The sequence below is a fragment of the Theropithecus gelada genome, chromosome 8 (genome assembly GCF_003255815.1).
Source record: "Theropithecus gelada isolate Dixy chromosome 8, Tgel_1.0, whole genome shotgun sequence".
Classification (NCBI taxonomy): Eukaryota; Metazoa; Chordata; class Mammalia; order Primates; family Cercopithecidae; genus Theropithecus; species Theropithecus gelada.
Window position 1 is genome coordinate 134,372,071 of NC_037676.1, and position 17,844 is coordinate 134,389,914.

The 17,844-nt window shown below is 44.3% G+C and overlaps 1 protein-coding gene across 1 annotated transcript in view; it reads right to left on the reverse strand.

Annotated features, from left to right (window-relative positions):
* Positions 1-725: 725 nt before the first annotated feature.
* KCNQ3 (potassium voltage-gated channel subfamily Q member 3) overlaps positions 726-17,844 on the reverse strand; it is a 401,091-nt gene continuing 383,972 nt past the window's right edge. The window contains exons 10-15 of the mRNA XM_025394348.1: positions 13,015-13,217; positions 11,937-12,039; positions 9,716-9,847; positions 6,344-6,442; positions 3,955-4,039; positions 726-1,712 (exon numbers count right to left, since the gene is read on the reverse strand). Coding sequence (XP_025250133.1) covers positions 978-1,712; positions 3,955-4,039; positions 6,344-6,442; positions 9,716-9,847; positions 11,937-12,039; positions 13,015-13,217 — 1,357 coding nt within the window. The 3' untranslated portion in view covers positions 726-977. The remainder of the gene's footprint in view (positions 1,713-3,954; positions 4,040-6,343; positions 6,443-9,715; positions 9,848-11,936; positions 12,040-13,014; positions 13,218-17,844) is intronic.

Sequence of the window (17,844 nt, forward strand, 5' to 3'; positions counted from 1 at the left end):
GTGTCACTTTACCTCAGCCTAAGAGTCTTCATTTATAACATGGACTAGATAATTTCTGTGTGCCTTCTAGACTTTAATTTCTATTTTAGATGGATATTTTGTACTTCAGTATCATAGGGACAAATGGGAGTTGAAACTTCATTTTAAAGGCACTGAACTTAGCTCCTGCCCAGAAGGGCACTTCACTTCTGACAAATTCCATTGTCCTCAGCTACATAAATTGGAAACTATTTTAACTTTGTGTGTGTGTGTGTGTTTCTCCCTGCTAATTCTTAACTCACCAGAAATGCTACTCTTGGGATTACCACCACTTTTTACAGATAAGGAAACTGAGGCATGATACTAAATAACATCAGACCAAGTGAGGTCTTTTTGAGAGCTTTTAAAAGGTTTTGCCACTTTTCTCTTCAACATTTGTTTAAATTCTTTGTTTTAGAGACACAATGACTATCTCATTCCTTTCCTAATGTTAGCTCAGTAGGCAGCCCCACTGATATGCCACGCGGTTTTGTTGAGAAAATTATTTTCTGCTTTCAAAAACAGCTGATTGCTGGAGTGTTTTACACAAGAGGGCAGTGATCCTAGAAATAACTTAAACTACTTTCTCTGCTTACCAAACCAAAACCCAAACCAGCCAACCAAACAGACAAATAGCATGGCTCATCAGTAATTTCTCCCTGTACCGGTTCAATCGTGATTAAAAGTAAGAACAGCAGATAAATGTGTATCCTAGAAGAGATTAGCGGAACCATTTATATAGTGTAAGGTCATGCAAACCATGCTGAAAAGGAAGCACTTTGTTGTGGTGACATGGGGAGGAAGAGGCTGTGGGAAGCCCCTGCCTGGGTGGGGCCACCACACACACGCATGCATTTGATGCAGCCATTGGTGTCCCCGCCGGTAAGCGCTGGGTGTGAGAGTAAGTGAACTATACAAAGTCTGTCTACATTACAAGTGGGGTCAGCCAGTGACCTCTTTCAAATGGGCTTGTTGGAAGGGGTCCATACTGAATCAGAAATCCCATCCCCTGTGGACGACAGAGGCATGGATCCGCTGGGCGTGAAGGGGTCCGTGTCTGTGTCTGTCTCACCCTCGGCGAGGTACCGCTTCTCCCTCATCCAGCTCGACCCCCCATTGGGGCCAAACACATAATCATCTCTGTCCTGGGAGATGCTGAAGCCACTTGGAGACCTCTCCAGCTCCTCGTGGTTGACCGACATCAGGGACAGAGGTGTGTCGCTGTCCCGCGTGATGCTACGTCTCTGCTGGGGGGAGATTCGGTCAGAATAGGGGCCCTGCAGATCAGCCTGGGAGTGGCAGCTCACTCGGGAGTCGAGAAGAGTCAGGATAGGAAGAACCGTGGGCCTCTCTGCATACGTTGTTGCCGAGGAAGGAGCAGCTGCCTGAACCTTTCCAGTACTGGGTCCCCCTCGGGGCAGGTTCACAGGGTCATGTGCAAAAAACCCATAGGGGCTGACTTTGTCAATGGGCACCTGGTGGAAGCTGTAGGGCGGTTCCGGGGGGCCTGTCTCAGAATAGTTGCAGATGATGGTTTTCAAATCAGAATACCTGTTGTCCTCTTTCTTCTCTGCCTCAGCTGGCGAGGAAGTGCCCTTGGTTGGGTAATACTCCGTGACCTGCACCTGCAACCGTTCCATATGTTGCATGTGCATATCCACGAGGAAGTCCAGCTTCTTCCCCATGTCCTGAACCTGGAAAAACAAAGGATCTGTGAGTTACCACTTTCTCTGAGGGTGGGGATCATTGCTGTTGGTTGGGAGGAAATATTCTTTTTTTTTTTTTTTTAAGGTGGAGTCTCAGTCTGTTGCCCAGGCTGGAGTGCAGCGGTGCAATCTCGGCTCACTGCAACCTCCACATCTCGGGTTCATGCAATTTTCTGCCTCAGCCTCCCAAGAAGCTGGGATTACAGGCGCCTGCCACCACGCCAGGCTAATTATTGTATTATTGGTAGAGATGGGGTTTCACCATCTTGGCTAGGCTGGTTTTGAACTGACCTTGTGATCCACCCGCCTTGGGCTCCCAAAGTGCTGGGATTACAGGCCTGAGCCACTGTGCCTGGCCGGGAGGAAATATTCTAATACTGTATTTACTTTTCAGAAGGGAACAGAATTCTTGCAACTCTTAATAAGAAGAGCAGCTAATAATTTATTTTGTGCCTCCTACTTGCAAGTCTTGCATACCATGTATTAGTGCTAATCTAGAGAAAACCTAGGCAAGGGCTTTCTAGGAAGCAAAGGCGGAAAGCAGAGAGATGCTTTGAAGTGTTACAGGCCTGCTGTGTCCCTTAGAGGAGGAAGTGGCCTTCCTAACGTTGCCTGGGTCAAGGAGCAAGAGTTCTCAATTTATGAACATTTCCTTAGACAGAAGCATGTGGATTGTTAGTCTATGTTTCTCCTACATGGTGATTTAAGCTGTAAAAATACAAGGGCAGTGGTTAGTAAGAACTGAGCTTCTCAGAACTGAAGACCCTACACAGCGGCTTGCTCTTGCCTGCCTAAATTGTGAATGACTATACATGAGTGTGTGTGCATAGATGTGTGATGTTCTTGCTTTGACAATTCACGACTCACCAGGAAACACTGTCGTCAGGTGTGTCATCCCATTTTACAGGTAAGGATACGAGCACCGTGATCGGCAGATGCTAGGATGGCATCTGAGTCTCAAGAATAACTGACCCTTTTAGAAAAGTTACGATTTGACTCTGTCTTATGCGCTTTATTGACTCACGTGAATTTTACGACAGTCCTCCAAGATGGATACTATTATTATCCCTATTTCACAGGCAAGAGAACAGAGACACAGAGAAATCATGTACAGCGGAAATTATAAATTTTTAAATGAAAACAAAATTATTGACTTAACAAAAAGGAATAATTCAGATTTGCTCCTACCTCTCCTGCACGGGTCCCATTTAGGATTTTGAGTAAAACAAAAGGATTAATCTGATCCTTGAAAAACTGGCAGTACCATTTATCTAATGTAGAGTTAGGCAGATGATACTAGATTATGAGCTCTTTGCTATGAAAGCAAGAGTGAGCTGCATGGTGCTGTGAGTGAGCGGGTTTCTCGTTCCACCTTGAACAGATCTCACCTGTAGCCTGCCCTCCTCCTGGCCTCTTCAAACAGACCACCACTGGCCCGGACATTGAGAAAAGGGGGACACACAACATGCAGGGGCAGGTCACTAAGATTTCCTAAGGGGTCACCATGAAATGCATGATAACTGTAGCTATCATCAAGTGTTCACTGTGTGCCTGCTAATATTATGGGTAATTTTCATGTATCAACTCAATCCTCACAGCAACCTAATAGGGTATTATAATCCCCATACTACAGATGAGGAAAACTGAGGCTCAGAACTATTAATTAACTTGCATGCGATCACTCAGTAAATACTGAATCAGTGATTTAATTTCCACATCTTTTTTGAATGGTAGGTAGTACTACTCAAGTATCTTATTTCCCTTTGGAAAACAATGGTGGAGACCGGGCACAGTGGCTCATACCTGTAATCCCAGCACTTTGGGAGGCCGAGGTGGGCAGATTACCTGAGGTCAGGAGTTTAAGACCAGCCTGGCCAACATGGCGAAACCCCATCTCTACTAAAAATAACAAAAATTAGCGGGGCATGGTGGCGGGCACCTGTAATCTCAACTCCTCGGCAGGCTGAGGCAGGAGAATCGCTTGAACCTGGGAGACAGAGGTTGCAGTGAGTCAAGATCATGCCATTGCACTCCAGCCTGGGCAACAGAGTGAAACTTCATTAAAAAAAAAAAGAGAGAAAGAAAGAAAAAGAAAGAAAGAAAGAAGGAAGGAAGGAAGGAAGGAAGGAAGGAAGGAAGGAAGGAAGGAAGGAAGGAAGGAAGGAAGGAAAGGGTATTTGAAAATAAATTTTACAGATCTGGTTTTTGGTGAGATGAAGAAAAGACTCACCTGTCTTTCAACTTTTACAAACTTCCCCATCATGCTTTGGTCTTCAATTTCTGATGTGGATGGTCTGGCTACATATGGTTCATTCCTAAGAAGAAGCGAACACTTCTGTAAGATCATTATACCTATTTTTGCTATGCAACGTCATTTTGGGCTAGGCAGGCCATGGCCAACAGAGCCATTGCTCCCACCCTCACACTTGTGTGGCATAAGAGCACCATTCAACTCTGGAGGCACATGTGAGTCGGAAAGTCAGAGTTTTTCTGCATTCAACACTGGTATCTCATGTCTACCTCTGCTGTAGGAAAATTTGAAGCTAAATATCAAGCTGCCATTAAGGAGGCTTTGCTTTGTGTTAAAGATGATAAAGCACCTAACAGTACCTAGAGTATCTAGTTCTTTTAAATTAAATTCCTTAGCCTTTCAGTCTTAGATTTGAGATCTGAGACTTTCACTCTGACTGTGTGTGTGCAGGTGGAGATGGAGTCATCTAATGCCTGAAATTACTTACAGTGAGTATAAATATTTCATCTGGCCAATTTTAATAAGAATGAAAAATCTCAAATCTTGAACAGGATGCATAAGATGACACTGGCGAGGAATGGAATTGAAATGTGTGCTGAATTTGATTTTTGGTTATCCACAGTATCTGACTAAATTCTGGTTAGTTTCTACATTTTTATGTTTTTTGCAGATCAGAACTTTCAGGGAGTCTAGCTATTTGCTAGAAACCATTTATGCTAGGCACTTTCTCAATAGTTGATTTATCTCTCTCATAGGTTACTAAATCCTGCTTAGTAGGATAGTCTTTGGCTGAGCAGCCTTAAATTTTATAAAGATGTCAAAAACTGGTGGCCCATGTGCTAAATCCAGCTGGCTAGTGTTTTCTTTGGCCTGCACGGGGTTCTAAAACATGTAAGCTGGCTGGGCGCGGTGGCTCATGCCTGTAATCCCAGCACTTTGGGAGGCCGAGGTGGGCGGATCACGAGGTCAGGAGATCGAGACCATCCTGGTTAACACAGTGAAATCCTGTCTCTACTAAAAAATACAAAAAATTAGCCGGGTGTGGTGGCAGGCACCTGTAGTCCCAACTACTCGGGAGGCTGAGGCAGGAGAATGGCATGAACCTGGGAGGCAGAGCTTGCAATGAGCAGAGATCCCGCCATTGCACTCCAGCCTGGGCGACAGAGTCTCACAAAAACAAACCAAACAAACAAAACACACACACACACACACACGTAAACCATCTCAAAAATTGAGAATTTCACGTAAAAGCTGGATATTCTGTTTTCTGGAAACAGAGGACCCGCATTCCTAAAAGAAGGTAGGGCCCTCATTCCTAAAAGGAGGTAGGACCCTCATTCCATTAAGAATGGAGGGCCTTCATTCCTACCTCCTTTAGATGGGGCATGTGTCCTCCAGGTGCCCACAGTCCCATCACTCCCTATTCTATCCCCAGGGCTGAGGTTAAATATTAAATGCTTTCTATCATCATGTTGATGCTCTTGATTCTTTTTTTTTTTTGAGACAGAGTCTCACTGTGTCACCAGTCTGGAATGCAGTGGTGTGATCTCAGCTCACTGCAACCTCCAACTCCCTGGTTCAAGCGATTCTCCTCCCTCAGCTTCCTGAGTAGCTGAGATTACAGGCACGTGCCACCACACCCAGTTAATTTTTGTAGTTTTAGTAGAGACGGGTTTCACTATGTTGGCCAGGCTGGTCTCGATCTCCTGGCCTCGAGATTCACCTGCCTTGGCCTCCCAAAGTTCTGGGATTACAGGTGTAAGCCACCACGCCCGGCCTCTTGGTTCTTTCATAAGTGGAAGGTTCATAATATTTCTTAAGCCTAACTCCCTCACTCATTGTGTTACCTGCCTTGAAGATGTTTGGGAATAAAGAGAAATAAATTGCTTTGGAAGGAGGAGAGCTGCTCTGTTAAGGGACAAGGCTCTCTGTGTTACAATGTTGTCAGGGGGCTGATATCTGAGTGACTTCTCTGGCTTTGTCCTGGGAGGGGTATCGATCAACTCAAAGATAATTATGCAGGATGGAGAATGCTGTGGGTTCTGCTAATGCGAAGTTTTCTTCCTGTTTCAATAAAGTTCGTAAGTCTCCTCTTGTTTTATAACAGGGAAACTGGTGGGGCTATTTTCATTTTCAAAAGTCGTAGGAAGAAATATCACCCACATGGTCTGGGAAGAGGAGTGAGAAGATTTTTGTACAGAAACCTTTCAAATGGCCACCAACTGAAACAAGCTTCAAACTCTTTCTTCATTTTACTTAGGAGAGTGACAACTGCACCTACAGAAAGGACCCCAGCTGAGGTTTGGGGGTGGGGATGCTCTACAAACTTTGCACCCCTGGCCCATCAGTCCATGTCCACTGGCCCCACCTGGGAGACTGCTGGGATGGGAAGGTGAACGCTGACCCTTTCTGAGACTTCTTGTGTTTTGGCGTGGAGGGAGGTCCAGGAGTGAAAATCATATCTATTCTGAAAGAAACAAACAGAGCGGGGATTAAATTACACAGAGCTTTGTTTTGACAGTAAACCAAATCATTCTATTCTCTCTGGAATGAGATATGGGTTTGGAATACATAAGAGAAGAGAAGAGGAGAGGAAGAGAGAGTGCATACTAGCCACAGAGAGAAAGAAAGAGTCAGAGAGAACCTATAACTTCGGTATATTCTTCTTCTTGTTTTTGATCTGGTGATACTGAAAGGATCTTTCTATCCCAGGGGAGAGGGAGGCAGACAAACCGCTGAGAGAGGTGAGGGCTGCATCTTGTTATATTTTTTTTTTTATAAGAAATGTCATAGGTGGGCTGCAAACCTGTCTTGTCTTCCAGTTCTTTTATCCCTTCCAAAAACATCTAGTTAGGGAGTTTCACAGACAAAGCCTAGGCTACATATTCAGCTGCACACATCACTGCTGCTCTGTGGGCATCTCTGGCCAGTAGAAAGATAGATCCAACACCAGCTTCCACTTCTATTTCTGCATGAGGCACCAGCTCCTTTTTAAAAACCTTCTATTTTAGGTTTGGGGGTACAGGTAAAGGTTTGTTACATAGGTAAACATGTGTCATGGGGATTGTCTTTTCTGCTCCTCTCCCTCCTACCACCCTACCCCCTCAAGAAGACTCCAGAATCTGTTGTTTCCTTCTTTGTGTTCATAAGTTCTTATCATTTAGCTACCACCTATCAGTGAGAACATGCAATATATGGTTTTCTGTTCCTGCATTAGTTTGCTAAGGATAATAGCCTCCAGCTCCAACCATGTTCCTGCAAAAGATAGGATTTTGTTCTTTTTTAATGGCTGCATAGTATTCTGAGAGTCATCGGTTCCTTCTCTATGCCTGGACCAATAGGAAAGAAATGTTGCCTATCACGCTGTCGGTTGGGACAAGGGCTGGAGGGAAAGCAGGCTTGAAGGCCTATCATAGGTCCAGGACCATTAAGACCATGAACCCTGAAATAGCCATGGCTCCTTCTGTCTCCTCCCTGGAAACCCAGCTGCTTCTCCACTGATGGCACTTCCTTTCTCTCTTGCCCCGTAAGGTCAGCACGACTGGAGATATGCAATCAGAGATCCAGATGTTCACCCTCCAGCCACAAACACTAGAAACACATTTGCTTAATAAGTAGCAAAAACTATGACACTGTCATAGTCCACTCTATGCTTATTTAAATTGACTGGTAGTTTTGGAGTGTGGCATGCCTTAGACATCATGCTTCATCCTTTTCTCTCAGAGAGCCATAGTTGCATAAATAACAGCATGTTAGGCTCAGAATTTGTTCACACATCTATTCATTCAGCAGGTAGTGAGCACTGACTCTGTGCCTGCCACTATGCTAGGGAGCCCAGCTTGGCCAGCACAGTGAAACCCCCTATCTACTAAAAATAAAACATCAGGGGGTGTGGTGCCATGTGCCTCTAGTCCCAGCTACTCAGGAAGCTGAGTCAGGAGAATCTCTTGAACCCGGGAGACAGAGGTTGGAGTGAGCTGAGATCGTGCCACTGCACTCAGCCTGGGTGACAGAGTGAGACTCTGTCTCAAAAAAAAAAAAAAAAAAAAAGCCATGGAGAAGCACACCTCCAACGTGACAGCATCATTAACTTCCAGCCCAGTCGGTGTGACGTTCCTGTTCTCTAGCAGGACACTCCAGTGGGACAACATCACTCGGACAGGGAAGCTGAGGCCCAGAGAGGATACGTGTCCATTGGAAATATCACACAGTCAGAGAGTGAACTGCAATAGGAGTTTGGTTTCCTGACTGTTATTCCATGACTCTTGACATCACAACTGCCCGTTTTTAAAAAATGTGCAGTTTTACAACTTATGAAAGATTTGATACATTTTAAAAGTAAAAAAAAAAAGTCACATATGGAGTCATCATCTCAGTACAGCTACTGCAATCTCTCAGGGGAAGTCCTATTCCTTTTCTCCAGGCCGCAATATGGGAAAGTGTGTGCATGTCCTGTGTATTTCTGAATAAGCATATGTGTGCATGTGTTTAGAGTCATACCTATATATTAGTAAACATCATCACAAGGTCTAGGCAGAGTCTATTTATTCTGTGACATATTATATATGATATATAAACACACATATGCAGCTATAAATATATACATATGCATATATATGTGGACACACATGTCCGCATGTATTACTGGTAATTATATCATGCATATATATCCACGAATCAAATAATTTTAAAATCGCATTATATACTTTTTCTAAATATTATTTTAAGGTTGTATAACTGTTTTTTTTTTTTTTTTGAGATGCAGTCTCACTCTGTCGCCCAGGCTGGAGTACAGTGGTGCAATCTTGGCTCACTGCAACCTCCGCCTCCCAGGTTCAAGCGATTCTTCTGCCTCAGCCTCCCGAGTAGCTGAGATTACAGGCATGCTCCACCACGCCTAGATTTATTTTTGTATTTTTAGTAGAGAGGGGGTTTCCTCATGTTGGTCGGGATGGTCTGGAACTCCTGACTTCAATGGATTCACCTGCCTCGGCCTCCCAAAGTGCTGGGATTATAGGCATAAGCCACTGCACCCAACCAATGGCTGCATAACATTTTAATGAGAGCAGGTACCATTCTTTCCTTACCCATTGTTTTATAATTAAGGAAATACGGTGCGTTAGAACAGAGACTTTCTAATCAGTTGGAGCTAGTTTGATTCCCAGCTCTGCTCCCTGCTAGCTGGATAGGTCCTCTGTCCTATCAGCTTCAGTTTCCACATTGGAAAAATGGCACTCTAATGCAATGCCTTGTGTTTTCATAAGGGAGTATAAACATGCAGGTGGAATACTGAGGAGTTCCATAAAAATGATGGCAAGTATTAGTTGGGCATTGATGCTGTTTCCTTAGTTTTCACTATTATAAGTAATACCCGATGAACATTTTTTAACATGGTAAAGAATTATATTTAGAATTAGGCAGCCGAATTCGGTTTAGATGATCCCGTTTTGTTGGCAACACCGAAAACATCACAGTCAGAAGCCATTTAAACGTGTGTCTTCTCCTCTCTGACAGGCCTGATCAGGGTGCTGACCTTGGCCATGGCAAAGTCATACAGCTTTTTCACAGTCTGTCCAATCTGGTGCTTTGTTGGCCTGGACATCCACAAGGCTTTGTGGATATTTTTCTTCTTAAAATCTCTCCCTGCATTTTGAATTGTTTCTGAATACCTCTCACCTTAAACTCTAAGGGTCATATGGCTTTGAGGGGAGCGCAGTCCCTCCAGATGTGACTGTCTCACCTCGTCTGAAGGTACTTTATCCTGGAAAGCATGTCGAGATGCCCGGCAGAATACTGCTCAATCACATCCTTCACGTCGTAAGGCCTCAAAGTCTCCTTGAATTTTTTTTTATAGAGACGGAATTGTAGAATTCTGCAAGGCAAAGTAGAGGCATTTGTGCGTCACGGGTGGAGAGTGCAGGGAGCTATACCACAAGGCTAGCAAAATCCAAGGCAGGGGGAGAAAAGAACCAAAGGGAAAACAGCTTGCTGGAAGAACTTCCAATGTTTGGTTCTGATTCTACCCCTTGGAACACACAGAGTTAGTACATCTCCATCAGGATTATTCCCTTCAATCATTTGAAGAATAAGCAAATCATGGTATTAATAAGAGCTAACATTTATTGAGCATTCATTGTATGCCAGACCATGAGCTTAATGCTTTATGAACAATCCTGATAACAGATCCATTTATAGGAGATGTGATTGTGATTCAGAGCTTCAGCATCGTCCCAGGGCCATACAGCTGATGAGGGCTGAGCTGGTCCTCAAACCCAGATGGGGTGCTGACGAGGCTGGTGCTCTGAATCACTGTCACACTGCTTTCTATTTGAGCACAGCTGATGTATCTCATCCTCAAGAGCCTCTTGAATTATTTTGCTTGGGAGCTCCTAGAAAAGAAAAGCTGGTTTCTGTTCCCTGAGTTTTTTCAGGTTCCTTATAAAGTGGGGCGCCCAGAACTGGTAGATGAAATCAAAGCCTCACGTCCATCCTTTACTGGCTCCTCCCTGGAAAGCAATCAAGTCACCCCTGATGGGTAGTGTTCCTTGGGAGCCACATCGTGAAGTTAACTCCTGCTGATCACAGAGTTTATTCAAACCCCTAATCACAGGTCAGTGTCAGAAGGTCACAGCCCTTCCCAGGCCCTTCTATCTGGTGCTTGCACAAGTCATTTTAACGGTGCATTCAAAGTTCATTTTGTTTGCCATAGCTCATGGCTTTAGCCTCTAAACATTATTTTTGGTATATTGATTATGGTACTACCTAATTTGCTTGCCATCCTTCCCATCTTTGTGCCATTTTATAAGCCTTCTCTTTACATAGTTCCATACAGGTGAGAATCTATAAACTAAGGCTCACAGGTCAACTCTGGCTCACTGCCTGATTTTGATAGTAAGGTTTGACTGGAACTCAGCCACATTCACTCCTTTATGCACTGTCTATGGCTGCTTTTGTGCTACAATGACAGAGCTGAACACTCGTAGCAGAGACCTATGGACCATGAAGCCTAAAACATTTACTATCTGACCCTTTCCAGAAAAGTCTGATGACCTCTGAATGAAGACATCAGTGAAAATGCTAAAAGAAGAGCAGAAGAGGGCACAGACCAGACTATGCAGTGTCCCAGCAGAGATTGCCCTCCAGGTCAACACAGGTTCATTAACTGGCTCTCTCTGAATAAAGGCTTTCAGCCAGTGAGGAATCCAGATAGCTGTGTTTTCATACAACCACATTTCTGTCATATCCTACATAAAGGTGTCAGGAAAATCCACGTCCAAGGCTTTGCTGAGGTCTACACATTGTAACACTACTGTGCTTCCCTATCTATTGGAATGAGAACCTTGCTGAAAAGACTATGATGAGTTGGAGAATTCACCTTAGTTTCTAGAATTCACTGCTACCTTTATGAGTTTATTACATGCTGATAAAGTTTAAGTGGTAGCATGCTTTTTTCATTTTCTTGCAGAATTTTAAAACAGAAATAGCTAGAATGGATCATGGTCACTGCTGATACAGACAAAAAAACTATAATTTATTATCTTTTTAAAAATGCGAACTAATTAAAAAGAACTATATGGATGAAGTTAAGCAGAAGAAAAAACATTTTGAGCAAGAAGCCTCTACAGGAAGAAAACCCTCCACCCTGACGCCCTTTAAAATACATGGTGGTTACAGCCAGAGCAGAACAGAGGAGGTGGAAATACTGTCGGGAGGGCTGTGGGGCGTGTGTATAACAAGGCAGGCACCCAAGAGTCACCCAACATGACTCGCTCATGTCCGGATCATTTTTCCTGGAGCAGCATACAGTATTTACTTACTTCTGGGACCTGAGTCAGGGTTAGTGGAGGGGCTCCTTTTCCCCCTTCCCAAAGTGCAAGAGAATTTTATAAGCCCCATCCTGTAGGAGTTGAGCTGGAGCTGGGGAGGCACACAGGCACCGGTGGCGCCGAGGGGGGCATTACCTGACGGCTCGGATGGCGGCCTTCAGGGTAGGGATCATGTCTTCAATGGGGAAGTCATTCCCATAGCCCCTGTCTTCTGCTGTGGGGTCGCCTGTCCCGGCATCTGGGAGGAAGACACGCATATCAACGGCAGGCCACAGCCCTGGAAAAGGCTTGGGTACCCCATTGTTTGGTCAAAGCCTTCCACGCCTCTGGATGTGTCGATCCCCAGAGTCTTTGTTTCCACGTTGTGAGACCCCACAGTACTCTCAAGCTGTGATGCTGCTCAGCCTTTCTTGGCACCCTCATTCTATTATCCAGAAGTCCAAGTCAAAAGTGTGTGCAGCTCATGACTGGTGGTGGAGGACAAGGCTAGCAGGGAGGAGAAGTGAGCTCTGCAGTGCCAGAGTGGCCCCCAGAGCCAGAAGCCTGCAAAGGACACAGAAGCCAGCAAAGGACACACACTGTGCAGGCCTTGGAGCCAGACAGGCCTCAGCTGGGGCTTTTGCTCTGTCGGTCTCTATCCTGGTGACCTTGGGGAGGTCACTTTCTGAGCCACACACACCTCAGAGGTCTTGGAGAGAACTGAATGATGCAATGAGGACTGAGGGTCTGGGTGGGCTCAGACACTGAGGACACAGGCTTTTCTGCCTGTCCTCCCTTTGCATAAGTAAAAGAGGCACATGAGGCCATGGCTCCTACAGCCTCCAGAGGGCGCTTTTCTGCCACCTCTTCCCATGCCCTGGTCTCTAGATCGCTTGGCACATGGCACCACCCCATCCTTCAAGTTGACTTCCATAACAATTCAATCACGGGGCGGGATGGGTGGTGGACACCCTTAGAAACTAAGGAGACAGGCTTCCAGGCTCCTAACTTGGGAGCCTCCAGCCCTAGACTCCTGGGAATACATCACAATGCCTCCGCCCAAGGGACAGGAGGAGTAAGGGAAGCAAGAAGATGGCTTGGCGAGGGAAGGGAGAGAGTTACCTTGTGGACTCGAAGGTTCTTAAGTGGGGAGAGGGAGAGGTGAGGAAGGAAGTGGGCTTGGGGGAGGGAGAAGTGGAGGAGACAGGGAGGGACATAAAAAGGCATTCATTACCTTCAGAACTCTGCCAGAAAGCGTAGGCTTTCATGCGGAAGGCCGTGCGGAAACGCTCTTTATTGTTTAAGCCAACAGGCTTTGGTTCTTTAGAAGGACTTTCTTCTATGGCATCTACATTCAGAGGGGTAAATAGCTTTCCTTTAGTATTGCTACCACGAGGATTAGAAAGGCGAACCCGATCCAAGAGACCCAGCTTTTGGCTACAAAATAAGCAAAAGTGAACAATTTTCCTCCTTCAGTGCAGGCTCTTACAATTTCCCATCCCTCCATAAAGACTCATACATGCTCCTCCAAGGAGGAATGGGGACCGTGCATTTCACAGTGCTGAATCTGAGACTCAGCAGCTTGGAATCGGACAGGGCGTGGTTCAGATCCTAGCTCCACAGCTTGCTAGCCTTATACCCTGGGCGAGTTTTGTTTTAACTTCTCTGAATGTCAATTTTCTCATATGCTTAAATGCTGCTTACATGAGATGCAGGCTATAAATTGCCAACTCATCCTAGTATGCTGCAGAGATTCGTCTTTCCCCATGCCCATTTCCTGTATCGATAACTTCCTGCCTCTCCTGTGTACCATCCCATGGTGCCCGGATAGTGATTTACACAGACAAATCCTTATCAAAGTGTTCCTCCTTGAAAAGAACCTGACAACACAAATGACATAAAGCAGCACTCTTAATTTGGTGTCCACAAACAGACTCTTATGGATAGAATTTGGCCGTCCATGAGTTTGGATGGGGAAAAATACATTTTTAATTTATAACTTCTAACTAAAATTTAGCATCTCTTTCCATTATGAATGTGGGCAACAAACTCCAGTAATATCCTAAATGCCTGTGACTGTCCACAACAAAAATCACAGATAATTTTATATCCTGTTATTTCAAGGTATTGTTTATGCTCATGATGGCTTCAAGATTATGGTGGTATTCAATCTGCCACCAGGTTCATCACAAAAATGCACATATATGACTACCTCTCAAAATTTTAAAGATTTTGGTAATGCTGTATCCATATAATCAGCTTCTTTTGTAAGTGTATATTGTATTTTGTTTATAGATTCAAAATTATTCTGAGAAGGGGTCCATGGCCTTCACGATACTGCTAGAAGAGTTCCTGGTACAAAGAAAATGGTTAATAATGCCAATATAAAATTGCCCTGGTGCAAAAAGCCAGCTGCACCTTGACTTAAGCCCAAGTCCACCCTTCCCATCGGGCTGACCTGGGGTAGATCTATGACCTTTTTGAGCCTCAGTTACCTCATCTGTAAAGTAGGGATAAGTATTCTCTGCTTTATCTGGTTGCTATGAGATGATGTTTGTCCAAGATTTGGCATAGAGTGTGACACACAGCGGGTGCTCTATACATGTTAATTTCTTCCATTTCTCGGCTTTTGCTCCCTTACCCTAGTGAGCACAAAGGATAAAGCCTTTTTTGTGGTACTTTCCAGAGAGCGCCACATTGCATGTTTTCGCCCAGTGGTATACTCAATGCAACAGCTTCTGCTCCCTTACCCCACACAGAGCTTGGCACACAGGAGGCACTCACTCGTGTACTTGTGAAATAAATGAGAGAGTGAATGAATATGGGTGATCCAATCAGTTCTGCATGGGTTTGTGATAATTTTGTGTTTTCTAAAGAGCATGTCTGGTTCTGCCCCTGCCAGAAGCTGCTGCTACCTTTGAAGCTGGGTACAGTGTGGAGGTCATGGTGTTGTGGCTGCTGGAAAAGGAGTGAACACTCCTCCTGCCACACAGTCACCCTGTGCTTTCTGAACACCAGGTCCTCGTCTGTCACGGGGGCCTAACAACAGCTGCTTCAAATAGAGGGTTAGGGAGTATTACACGTGATAATTTATGTAACATTTCTTGCCTACAGTCCGGCATACAGAAGGCATTAAGAAATCTCTGAAAAAACAAACCAGTGAATGAATGAATGAGTATATGAATGAGCAGTGAGCAGTTGTTATTCCTGACTTCCTCTGGATCTGTTCTCTCTCACCCAGCACTGTTCCAGAAGTTTGATTGAGGAACTCCATTAATAACCAGCCCAGGATAAATTTAGAAAAACGCCAATGCTCAGCCAGCTCCATCTTCCTTGAACTGAAGTCAACATTTTTTGGAATTGCTTTCCTGGCTGCTACTAGATAAATGACTAATAGGACAGAGAATATATCAGAACTCGTGGGCTAAAAATAGTGAACGAAGCAGGAACTGAGCTGAACACACATTGAAGTCTTTCTGGCACTGCACTGTGTGGAGACAGTACATTTCCATGCCTGCCTGCTCCACTGAACTATGTAGTGCTAGCTAGGCAAAGGCTCTGCCTGGCTATCTTTGAACACGGCACATTTCCCTGCTCAGAACATCCGAATATTCAGTACAGCAACTAAGATCATGGGCAAAACCAGTCTGGTGGAAGCATCCTGACAAACTGTGTGACCTAGGACACATCACTTATGCTTTCTGGTCTCCAACTTCCTCATGGGCAAAATGATGACCATAAGCCCATGCTTTTCATAGATGTTTAAGGGTTAAACGAGGTAATGCATGTCGAGTGCTCAGCCAACTGAGATTCAGGAAGCACTCAATAGATGCTAGTTGTCATTATTAACTCAGTAAGTAATCCTTTTCCCACAGAAGCAGTAGAAGGCTGACGATGTATGTGAAAAGGATGGATACAATTCCCTGGGCCATAAATAAAGGTTTTGTTGTTGCTGCTGTTGTTGTTGTTTAAATGAACTGCAATGAGTTTGAGAGATTTATATATTATTTTACAGTACTTCTTAATGCTAGTCTAAAAAGTTCAACGTTGTCATTGCACTCTACTTCCGTAGGAGACAAGTATATGGGGAGCTTAATTCCAGATAAACTAAGCAAGACAAAATTAATAGCAGCCACTTTTTCCTGAATTGAAGTTTCAGTATAATTGTCGAATATAAGGAAGATAATCAGAGGATTTTCTTGGTTCTCCCTGTGCTGGGATTTAGGATTTGCTTGTTAGGCATTTAAATGCTTCACTGCAACCTCAAACAGTCTGGATTGCTTTGGCCACGTTCACTTAAAACCCCATTGGTCACAGATGACAGTTCAGACGGTGTTAGGAATCCAGATGCATGGAACAAAGTCAGAAGTCTCGGCTCAGAATCACTCACAGCCATTGCACCTAAGAGGCTTATGGAATTCTTCCTCCAGCAAAGTGGATGATCAGCTTACTTCTTAATTGTGTTGCCTGAAATCCAAGACCCCAAAGGATAATCAAATGCAAGGCAAAGTTCACTGCTGAAACTCAAAACCCATCTCTGTTCTACACTGTATGGATTTCCAGTGCATAATTAAGGTGTTGTTCTAGGAGGGCACTGAAGATCTTGCAAGAAAAGCCTTCCCCAGAGCTGACATCAGATTTTCTTCAAAAGCTAGGGCTCTTGACATATTAAGTGCAGGCAAACAACTTCCAAATACAAATTGTACAAACTGCAAATAGATGGACTGGGCATGGCAAAGTAAAATCAAGGTTGTTCTACCCTGGACAATGCGGCTCTTGTCCTGGGCTCCTCCTTCAGGTATCAGCACAGGGAACTCCAGCCATGTTCAACTCCGTGTAGTTTCTTCACATTCTGTGTTTTGCATGTGCTGTGAACTCGACCTGGGAAAACCTTCATCCCCTTTTTTCATCTAAATGACTCTTATTTTTATCTAAAACATGGTCCAAGCCTCAGCCCCACATCTGGACTTTCAGTGCAGTGGCTACTGGGATCCATTAGACATCCATTCTCTGTGCCTCTAGTCCACTTCAGGCTTTTCTCATCCATGGCACTCGGCCACTGCAGGGAAATATTTGACTTAATAGGGACTCCCCTACTACATCAGTGGTTCTCAACTGGGGGTGATTTTGATCCCCCTGCCAGGGCACATTTGGCCATGCCTGGAGACACTTGGTGATATAATAATGAGAAGTACTATTGCCATCTAGTGGTGAGAAGCCAGAGATGCTGTTAAACATCCTGCAATGCACAGGAAATTCCCAAAAAAGAATTATCTGTAGCAAATATCAATAGTGCTGAGGTTGAAAAACTGAAAGGTAAGCTTTTGGACCAGAAACTACCATGTTCAACTTGTATATACAGGATCTAGCACAGTGTCTGGCATGTTGCCAGCACTAAAAGTATTATTACAATGTTGAATGAATGAAGGAAGTAATAAAACATTCAATCTTCTGATTAACAAAATGCATCTAACCTCAGCTGAGAGAGGGACTGCTGTATAGTGGAAAGAGAGTGGACTTTAGAGTAAGAGAACTGAGTTCAAATCTCTGCTTGTGGTTTATATTTCACTTAGGAAAGTCATTAACTCAGATTCAATTTCATCTATAAAACGAAGCTAATATTTATTCATTCAACAAAAATGTGTTCCACACTTTGTAAATCCCAGGCTCAAGGTAACTTGTTGAACATACGTTGGTGATTAAAACCAATGTGGTTTTCAGTCTCTAGTGAGCTTATGATAAAGTCAAGAAGTCATATAATAAGTAAACAGACACATTCATTGCTAGAAATCTGACAAGGAGACCAAGAGAATGCAGTAATGAAGAGCAACGGGAGGTTGACAGGTAGGGTGGCTCAGGAAGGCATCTTGAGTGGATAGGAAGATGAATTAGGAAACCAATTTCAGGATTATTAATCAAGGATTAAGATGATGATGGTCCAGACACAGAAGCTGAGATCTGAAGGGTCAGAAGCTGGATTTCAAAGAAAGGAGGCAAGAACTCTCTAGGCAGAAGAACTGCATGTGGGTGCAAGGGGCATGAGGACTGGACTGCGGCACCAAAG